We start from the raw sequence: 11,022 nt of genomic DNA on the forward strand, positions 1-11,022 counted from the left end.
ATAATTTATAATAACAGGTGACAAATTAAGAATATATATATATATATATATATATATGTATTCTTAATTTGCTTTAGGTGATTCATGATTATAAGAAAAAAGTATGTTTGCTTAAAATCATGCAGAACAACAATTTTGAATATATCTTGTTTATGTTTAATGTTTGTAATGTATCTGTATGTTTGGTCTCTACTTAGGTTTAACCTTCTTTTAATGGCAAGATGTGTGTAGCTGAAAGAGTCTGTGTTTTTGTCTTTCTCTTACAAGGTATGTGTATCTCTTCTTCACCTTCACCAATGACTTTAATGAGACGTTGGAACTAAAATGTTTATCAAGTATGCGTGTTTTATTAGCATCAGTGCATTTTAGTCGGTTTTAATTGCAGAGTGGTAAATTATTTGAATGATAGCAGGCCTACTTCACTACTAGTATACTTGTATGATTATTTGTACAATATCTGTTCTTTACTTGAGTTCTGTTAAGACCGAATACTTCGAAAACTCCATTACAGTTTCATGGAGACTTAAAAGTATAAAATATATTATGTCCATCATCCATGATGATTTAAAAATAAAATAAGCATTTTTCTTTATCTTAATGTGACTGACAAGCCAATCAATCATGCTCAAATACCTAAGTTTAACTTTTCTTTTAAAATATTTGCATCAAAAATATAGAAATTATATTAGAATTATATATTATCTGCATACTGTCTATTGTTTTCAAGTCAATTTAAATATATAAGAAAAGTATACTTTTTATTTGTAAATATGTAACATAAATACTGATCTTTAAGTTTTTTTGTTACTTAGACTTTTAATTAAGTAAAAATAGACATAGTATCTTTGAATGAACTATACTGTTTCTCACTTCTCAGTACTGTATTGTACTGTAACATGTTGCAATGTAACAATCTGATTACCTTATTTTAATACAACCTGTATACTAAAGACCAAATTCTTAAATGCAAATATTAAGAATGTTGAACATCATATATGTTGGATTTTATTTTAAATCAAGTATTCTGACTTTTTGCCATGTTACAATTCTGATGTTGATTCAGATGTTGATTCAGTACTAAAGCACCTATCTACATCGATCAACACAGGCTGTTTATTAATTTTCTTCTCTGCTTTTAATGCTTTATTATTGCATTTTACATTTTAACTGAAATGTAACTGATGTCTTTTGTGAACTGAAAAGTCTAGTCAGTTTATGGCTATAAAAGTGCTTGTATATTTTTCTGTATGCTTTACATGTTTGGGTTGTGTGTTATTAGGTGTTTGCTGTAGAACAAACAGCATCAGTCTGCCAGAGAAGATTGAAGCTCTCAGTGGATCATCTGTGATCATAAAGTGCACATTTGAAATTAAGGAAAATGAGGACAAAGACCTCACTGAGAGTGATGCTACAGGATTTTGGCTCAAAGATGGAACTAATGTGAATAACCATCAAGTGTTTAACTCCAGAGATCCCAAACCTGATCACTTTAAAGGGAAAATAACTGGAAAACTACATGAGAAGAACTGCACTACTATCTTTTATGATGTTAGTTCAAAACATAATGGTAAATATTACTTCAGGATTGAGAGTGGTACTCTGAAATACACCTACACTGAAATAACTGGAAACATTTCCACTATAAATGTCATTGGTGAGTGATTTGAGAACTTTATTTATAAATGAATGTGTTAAATTAAGTTTTTTATGCCATCATTGTCACTTGATCTTGTTTTTGTGTGTATTTCAGAGTCTCCCCCCAAACCCACAGTGAAGCTGTATGAGGAGCAGAAGGAGGTTCAGGATCAGGAGGAGGTGTTGGAGGGGAGCTCTGTGAGTCTGCGCTGCTCTGCTGAGACTCTCTGCTCCTCTCCTCCACCAACTCTCACATGGAGCTCCACTCCCAGAATCCCCCTCAGTGAGAGCAGCAGACAACAGGAGCTCATCTCTGATCTGAACTTCACTGCTGCTCACCGTCACCACAGAGTCACTTTCACCTGCACTATAACCTACCAGATACTGGACAAGAACAAAACAGCACAGGACAGCATCACATTACATGTTCAGTGTAAGTAATGCTTTATATCTGTTTTGACTTGTCAATCATATTATTGTTAATTATATTTTGTGAGGCCATGTATTTGTTTTCCCTCAGATTCCCCTAAAAACACATCAGTTTCTGTGCTTCCCTCTGGCTCGGTGTTGGAGGGCAGTTCAGTGACTCTGACCTGCAGCAGTGATGCAAATCCAGCAGTGCTGAACTACACCTGGTCTAGAGAGAGTGAAGGACAATTGAAGCAGCTGCAGACTGGAGACATGCTTACCTTCAATAAGACCAACCAGACACAGAGAGGATTGTACCATTGTACAGCTCAGAACAAACACGGCACCCAAGTGTCATCAGTGATGCTGGACATTCAGTGTGAGTAATAAAAGGAAACCTTTCAGACTAAAATGAATTTAACTAGTTTTAATGGAGCACAAAAGAAGTTATTTAGCAGAATGTCTAGGCTGCTTGCCTTTTTCATACAGCAGTGAACTGTGGCTGTTAAGTAAATTGACCAAAAAAAAAAAAATTACATTAAAGTAGTCCATAGAACTGAAGAACTGTCAGTGCAGTCTGGCATTTAAGTAATGTTCTGATGTGTTTGTTTCTTTGGGTTTGTTACTAAGTGTTTATGTTTGTAATTTATCTGCACATATCCAGAAGTGAAGTATCCATGATGTAAGACAGGGATTCTCACATCTGGACTTGGCGGTCTACTTTCCTGTAGAGTTCAGCTCCAACTTTAATGACCTTTATTATCTTGCTCAGGTCTGTTTGATGAAGGTTGGATCTAAACTCTAGAGGATGGTTGACCTCGAGGGCCAGAGTTGGAGAAAAAGAAAGGAGAAAAAGAAACTGCTCACAAATTTCATTGGTTCTCAGGAGTTTAGATTTAAATGTAAGGAAATAACGCGATATAGCTATAGATGTAAGACAATGCATAAATGATTAAAGGTGCCCTAGAACTTTTTTTAGAAAGATGTAATATAAGTCTAAGGTGTCCCCTGAATGTGTCTGTGAAGTTTCAGCTCAAAATACCCCATAGATTTTTTTTATTCATTTTTTTTAACTGCCTATTTTGGGGCATCATTATAAATGAGCCGATTCAGGGCTACTTGCCCTTTAATTCTCCTGTTTCACGCCCACGGAGCTCGCGCTTGCCTTGAACAGTGCATAATCAAAGTTTACACAGCTAATATAACCCTCAAAATGGATCTTTACAAAGTGTTCATCATGCATGCATCGGATTATGTGAGTATTGTATACCGTTATATTGATTACATTTGATTCTGAATGAATTTGAGGCTGTGATCTGTGGCTAACGGCTAATGCTACGCTGTTGGAGAGATTTATAAAGAATGAAGTTGTGTTTATGAATTATTCAGACTGCAAGTGTTTAAAAATGAAAATAGCTACGGCTCTCGTCTCCATGAATACAGTAAGAAACAATGTTAACTTTAACCACATTTAACAGTACATTAGCAACATGCTAACAAAACATGTAGAAAGACAATTTACAAATATCACTAAAAATATCATGTTATTATGGATCATGTCAGTTATTATCTCTCCAGCTGCCATTTTTCGCTATTGTTCTTGCTTGCTTACCTAGTCTGTTGATTCACCTGTGCAGATCCAGACGATAATACTGGCTGCCCTTGTCTAATGCCTTTCATAATGTTGGGAACATGGGCTGGCATATGCAAATATTGTGGGCGTACACCCCGACTGTTACGGGCGTACGACTGTTATTTTTCATTCGAGGGCACCTTTAAAGCAAAGTTATTATAAGACTTGAAGTATAGTATATGAGTCCTAATTGGAGCTTGACAGCCCCAGTTCCTATTAAATTTCATATGGAAAAGAGCAGAGTGGATATTCTGCTACTTTTCTGTTGCATGAATGACTTTTACTTGCTGCTGATTTGCTTTACTGACATTCATTAGCACTTCATTAGTACTTCAGTGTCAAGTTAAATCTACTGTAGAGCCAGGAAGTAACACAGAAAACAGCTAGTGTCTGAATGTGAACTATAAGGCAGTAAAATTAGTCATTAATATGACCATCTTCAGTGATTGTAAGCAATGTGAACTACAATAGAAAAGTTACTCAGAAAAGGTTCCAGTTGTTCTGCACAGACATTTCTTGATTTTTCTCTCTATTAGATGCTCCTCAAATCTCCATTTCCTCCAGCTGTGTCAGTGGGGATGTAACTGAGTGTTTCTGTGAGGTTGATGGGAATCCCTCTCCTGGACTGGAGTGGCATCTGTCTGGACGTCCTGTCACTAACTCTTCAGACACGTTCATCAGTGAAGAGCGATTGAGCAGCACAGTCTTGAGGAGCTCCATCACTCTACATCAGTCACTCACACACACAACCACTCTGCAGTGTGTCAGCAGAAACACTCATGGCACTGGTTATCTGGTTTTCACACCGAAAATAATTAAGAAAACTTCATGTAAATTTCAACTTTAATCTATTTCAGTCAATATGGCTGCTGTTTTTTTTTTAATGAATGCAGTTAGATACTGAATATTTGCTTTATATCAGTACAGTTGCTCTTTGGAATAAAGAACTGCCCATTCACTTTATAGGGTTTGATGTTTACTCCCTTCTGGTTGGAGTCGTTGGTGGGGCTACTTTAATAACCATCTTATGGATCACAACACTGCTGTACAAGTAAGTAAATTTTTTGATGCCTGATGTAAACGCTATAGTATGACGATTCCCCTTGGAAAGAAAAACCACAAATGAGATCTATTTAATATCTCAATCGTTTCTCCTAGACAGCATTAAATATATTATAGATAAAAATAGAGAATATTGCTTAAGTCCAGAAAATTTCCCAGAAAAAGACCCACTTGCGTGTGTCCACTCTAAAGTTTCAGAGGAGATCTCAACAATGGCTCAAACTGTCCTTAGATTTGATACGTTTTCAATCAAAAGTCAAAGATTTCATCATAAACTCAAACTTTTTTAATCAAATACAAGATCTGATTATCTGGGTTATGTTATCCATATTCATCTTATAGCTGTATACACTAACTTTATGCCAGCAAATATCTCTTGAATTTCTAACTTTATTTCACCTACAAAATTTTAGGAGAAACATCGGAGACAAATTTGATACTTAATGGAGTTTTATGTAACATTAGATTTCACTTAAAGGTGCAGTGTGTAAATTTTAGAGGCATCTAGAGGTGAGGCAGTGGCCGTCTGGACGACACAAGTCAAGAATGTCGTTGTAGAAACATGCTGGCGCATAATGGTGACTTAACTTGTAAGGAGACCTGTGGTGTATGTAGATAGAAATGGCTAATTTTAAGGTAATAAAAACATAACGGTTCATTATGTAAGGTCTTTATACACCACTGAAAACATAGTTATGTATATTATATTGAATTTCTGTTAATAGATCCTCCCCAATTTTACACATTGCACCTTTAAAGGATTAGTTCACTTTCAAATTAAAATTTCCTGATAATTTACTCACCCCCATGTCATCCAAGATGTTCATGTCTTTCTTTCTTCAATCGAAAAGAAATGAAGGTTTTTGATGAAAACATTCCAGGATTTTTCTCCATATAGTGGACTTCAATGGAGCCCAAAGGTTAAAGGTCAAAATTACAATTTACAGCGATCCCAGACAAGAAATAAGGGTCTTATCTAGAGGAACCATCGCTCATTTTCTTAAAAAAAAAAAAATTATAAGTTTTAACTATAAATGCTCATCTTGAACTAGCTCTCTTCTTCTCTATTTGAATTATGGCAGTGTAGACGCTGCTAAGTGTATTACTGCCCTCCACAGGTCAAAGTTTGAACTAAATTGCCATATACAATATGCTAGTGCAAGTATAAAACAATTGGTTCAAACTTTAACCTGTGGAGGGCAGTAATACACTTAACAGCGTCTACACTGTCGTAATTCAAATAGAGAAGAAGAAGAGAGCTAGTTCAAGATGAGCATTTATGGTTGAAATGTATATAATTTTTAATTTATATACAATTATATACAATTGTTTCTCTACCCTGGTATCGTTTAAAGCCCTTTGAAGCTGCACTGAAACTGTAATTTTGACCTTCAACTGTTTGGGCTAGTGTTGTCACGATACCAAAATTTTGACTTCGATACGATACCCAACGTCAGTATCACGATACCGATACTTAAACGATACTATGGCAAAAACCTAAAACATTAGGAAAAGTAAATAAATAACATATGACAGAACTTCTTTCTTCACCAATGTGCAGCTGAAAATTCTGGATTTGAGCTTCATTGCCATGAAGTTACAGAGTTAGATTTAATATAATTTTTTAAAGTTTATTATTTTCATGCTCAAGACAATTGCAAATTATGTGCTATTATGCTTTTTTTTTTTTTTTATACATGTAAGCAGGGCTTGACATTAACTTTTTCCACTCACCAGCCACTGTGGCTAGTGGTTTTCCAAAGTAACTAGCCACTCAGCATTTTCCAATTGACTGGCCACAATTTTGATGTTGGTAAATTATATATTATATGATATGATTTATATGATTATATTAAATTTCTTTGAGTCATTTTACTTGATTTATAAGATTTAAAACCCTTTCAAACTTTTAAATGCAGACTGACCACCCAAATCAAGATTACATTGTATATCAGCTGGTTTTTACAGGTGGGAAAGAGGTGGACAATATCAGCATGAGCTAGTATGAGAACAAGTTATTTGTGTTAGGCTATATAAAAGAACAAAGAAGCAAATTACAAAAACAACAGTAAATTAAAAATAATCTTTTTTTCAGATACACTAGGTTTATTTAACATATAGCCTACATTTATTTAACACCTTTTGTTGTTTGGTTAACATTAATGACAGACAGGTAGGCCTATCTAATTGGGCTGCTGAATGCATGGACATAACTGACAAATATCCAGTTATTACCCACCTGTTTACGTCCACTTAAGCCATAACCGACTGTATTCACGCGAGATACTCCACATGATGGACATTTAGACATCTGTGTGCACGTGTATTTGACTATTCAGGCGCGAGGAGAACTGATCGCGCGCGCGACAGAGAGAGAGAGAGAGGGAGCGCACGCGAGAGAGCGCTTCTGTTGTGTGTCATTCAGCGCAATTCCGCCTACCCCTCCTTCACTAACTGCACGTAAATAACGAATTGTGTGATTGGAATTAGAGCTATAATGTAATTAGAGCAATTTTATTAAAGCATAAACTGGTTTAATATAACTGTATATTCCCTTCACATATTTGTTTTTTTTGTTTTTTTTTTCAATTAATTTTAGCAACCAGATATCACTTATTAGACTCAATAATACACCTCTTTGCGGATGTCTGCTTGCATGAGTAATATAAATAACACTCATTTAATTTGAGAGCATAAACATAATGCTGGTATCACATTCACTAACCTGTCGCTCTTTAAATTCTTTGTACAAATCGGGATGTTTGTCGGCAAGATGCTTTTGACTCCCTTCGCTTGCGTTATTTTGTAACATCTTTTGCAGACGGGCTTTGTGGTGTCCGTGGGCTTGCCCTGACTGTCGGCAAAGTAAACAAAATAATGCCATATTTTGCTTTGTGCATCTGCTTTCTCAAGAATTTGTGGACGGTCTGCAAGAGCACCTGTATATGCAACCATATCTCTCGTTTCATCACCATAAAAGCCGTTGCGCAGTTGAGAGGAATAAACACGCACTCAAGTGCCTTAGAAGCAGTGCTGTCGCACTTTAGGAAATACAGCTGGTACTCAAAGTACCGGTACTAATAAAATGAAGAAGCGTACCGTTTCTAAAAGCAGGGTATCGCGATACCGTTCTAGTACCGGTATATCGTGCAACACTAGTTTGGGCTCCATTGAAGTCCACTATAAGGAGAATAATCCTGTAATGTTTTCATCAAAAACCTTCATTTCTTTTCGACTGAAGAAAGAAAGACATGAACATCTTGGATGACATGGGGGTGAGTAAGTTATAAGGAAATTTTAATTTGAAAGTGAACTAATCCTTTAAGTCTACTGAGCTATAAAAGAGCAACCTCTGAGCAATTTCTGATGAATGAGATGTAAACAGTTATATGTATTTAATTATGGATTATTTCTGTAGACGGATCTGCAGGACTCAAAGAGGAGATAAAACTGGACTCATTCGGACAGATGTGGTATGTTACAGTATATCAAACACACACATTCTATTCATTCTTAAACATGTCAAACTCATATATGCCAGACCACATTTACATACAGTTACTCTTTCCACCCACTGACAAATTTCAAGTGTATTGTTCATAAAAGCTCTCTACTGAAGATTATCCATTCTTCATCCACTAGGCTGATTCGGTGGACAATGGGGAAGACCCTTTTTATGTCAATAAAGGTATGATGTCACCAGATGAAGCCCCCACACTAAATCATCCAGAAACTCTACATTATTCCACCATTAACTTTATGAACACCAAACCAGAGTCAAAAGACATTAAAGGCATCTCTTCGCTTACTACTGACTACGCTGTGGTTGGATATTTCGGTCGAAACGTAGCAGATTGCGAGGCAAAGATCAGAGAAGTGACCTCAATGACACATGATGATGCCATTTACCAGGTTCCTCACAAAGTAGCAATTAAAACAAAACAATGAGTTCAGATATGGATGTAAAGCAAGGTGAATCTAAGAAAGCATACAACTATTCTTAATTCTTTCAAATAGAGATTTTAAAGCACATTTAAGCCACACTTAAATATATATTTTGTCATTGCATTAGATAACTAACAATGATCACGTTTTCTTATCCAACACTGAACTTTATCTGGTGTCAAGGAGATTTTAAGTGTGTTTATAAAGTAATTAATTCTCAGAGTAACTAGTGGTGTAGTTCATTACATTTACTATGGACATGTTCCACTTACATTGGACAACCACAAAGTGTCACAATATTTTTGTATTCATTTTATGTGCATTGATATTTAATTTAAATCTTTACAAACTTATGTTTTCTTTTAATTATTTTGTTATAATTTTGTCATTTTACACTTTACATACATATTCATAAATAATACCCTTTGTGGGGCACTGTATATGTGCAATGTGCAGATTATTTCCAAATATTTTGTTGTTTTACTGTACATTTGCATCCTTTTAAATGGGTCTTGAATGTCCTGTCTACTTTTATTTTGGTTAGCATTTGTATATTCTATTGAATGTTGCAACATTCTGCAATCATAAAGTATTTTTAATATACAGTAGATAATGGAAGCCAAAGTTTATTCTTTTGTAAGATCTAAGTTTAATAGTGTTTCATTAACATCATACAAACATTCTTGCAGATTTCAGTTTTCAGATTGTATATTCATGTATGTAAGTTAAAAACAGAAAAAAATAAAGTGTTTGTTTAAAAAAAAAAAATATATATATATATATATATATAATATATATATATATAATTTTACAAAAATATAAAAAAATAAAATAAAAAAAATATAAAAAATATAAAAAAATATAAAGTGCCATATATATATATATATATATATATATATATATATATATATATATATATATATATATATATATAGGCAAACCGAAATTTATGCAGACACCTTGAACATTTCATTAATTCAGTTTATTAACTATAGTTAAAAAAATGGTTATAAAATATGACAAGATCTCAGAGTGATCTAAACTGTGTCAGACAAAAAAATAATCTTAATTATGTCAGATAACACTTAAGCAAAACATGGTCAGGTCAAAGTGTCTGAATAATTTTTGGTTCCAAATTTGTATCAGTTTTACTGGTAGTCCACTGTATGTCACAGTTTACTTTATTTTGCTTTCCTCACCTACATAAATGAACTATAGTGTCCTGCACCCACTAGTAAAAATATATCAAAAATGTCTGCTATATTTCTCTAACATACACAGGATTAAAATGTAAATTTTATTTTTAATGACCAGTACAGTATAGAAACTTATATACCAACCTACACCTATAACATTCCCAATATGATTATGTGATTCAGCGTGTTCAGTTATGAACATCCCAGTCATGTTGCTCATTATTTTTTTTATAAATGTATATGTTTCCAGACTCAAGCAGTCACTGGGTCTATTCATATATATGATTCAAGCTCTTTGAATGTGCTAATGCAAAAAACTCTGCTCTAAACTCATAGATCATAGTTACATGTAAAACTCCTTATCTCATGTGACGCAAGAAAGCGCCACCTTTCTGTTGACACCTGTTTTGCATTATGGTTATATTAAAACAGTATTGGCTTTGTTCTCAAAGATAAATTCATCATTCTTCATTGATATTTGCAAATTTACATGGGTGATAATGTATATTTGAACTTTACCAAGTTCTGCATAAAAATGTGAATAATGTAGCCTGAAAGCACAAAGGAAGTCACAAATTATGTAGGCCTATTCTTTATACATACTGTATGTTTCAAAAGCATTTACATACAACCTTTTAGTAACCCAAAAAGTTATCCTACATTATAAGTTAGTAAACAGATGGCGAGAAGCAGATAATCTTTGCTTGAGGACGTAGCAACAGCAAGGCATAATTCTTATGTAACTCTTATCAGAGATCTTGAGTCTTTAAAGGAAATAAACACTTGTATAGTTTTGTTTAAAGTTTATCGCCATTTGCACAGGTACATTTCAGTATAGGTACATTGGAATTGTGTGCATCTCAAGAGTCAGTAAAGATAAAATTAAAAGTAATTCAAAGAAGTAAGAGCAGGAAACATATTCAAGGTGCAAAAAACAAAAGAGACCATATGTACAAATAAACTTGCTATTAAAAATAATGCACAGGTAGACTTGTTTTTATTTTATTATAAAAGGTAATAAAATAAATAGTGCTGCACATTGTAAACTATACATAAATTATATTGCACATTATTGTTTGTACATGATTGTACCTGATCAGTCACAGAACAAAACATTAAATTATATATTTGAGGAAGAGAGTG

At 34.0% G+C, this 11,022-nt stretch overlaps 1 protein-coding gene across 11 annotated transcripts in view; it reads left to right on the top strand.

Annotated features, from left to right (window-relative positions):
* Nucleotides 1-9,400, top strand: part of LOC137024514 (sialic acid-binding Ig-like lectin 5) — a 29,864-nt gene extending 20,464 nt beyond the window's left edge. For all 11 annotated transcript variants that reach the window (XM_067392151.1, XM_067392147.1, XM_067392150.1 and 8 more), the window contains 8 exons: nucleotides 198-267; nucleotides 1,280-1,654; nucleotides 1,751-2,068; nucleotides 2,156-2,422; nucleotides 4,213-4,506; nucleotides 4,643-4,727; nucleotides 8,157-8,211; nucleotides 8,381-9,400. In XM_067392151.1, coding sequence (XP_067248252.1) covers nucleotides 222-267; nucleotides 1,280-1,654; nucleotides 1,751-2,068; nucleotides 2,156-2,422; nucleotides 4,213-4,506; nucleotides 4,643-4,727; nucleotides 8,157-8,211; nucleotides 8,381-8,686 — 1,746 coding nt within the window. In that variant the 5' untranslated portion in view covers nucleotides 198-221 and the 3' untranslated portion in view covers nucleotides 8,687-9,400. The remainder of the gene's footprint in view (nucleotides 1-197; nucleotides 268-1,279; nucleotides 1,655-1,750; nucleotides 2,069-2,155; nucleotides 2,423-4,212; nucleotides 4,507-4,642; nucleotides 4,728-8,156; nucleotides 8,212-8,380) is intronic.
* Nucleotides 9,401-11,022: the final 1,622 nt, after the last annotated feature.

The sequence above is a fragment of the Chanodichthys erythropterus genome, chromosome 8, assembly GCF_024489055.1.
Source record: "Chanodichthys erythropterus isolate Z2021 chromosome 8, ASM2448905v1, whole genome shotgun sequence".
Taxonomy (NCBI): Eukaryota; Metazoa; Chordata; class Actinopteri; order Cypriniformes; family Xenocyprididae; genus Chanodichthys; species Chanodichthys erythropterus.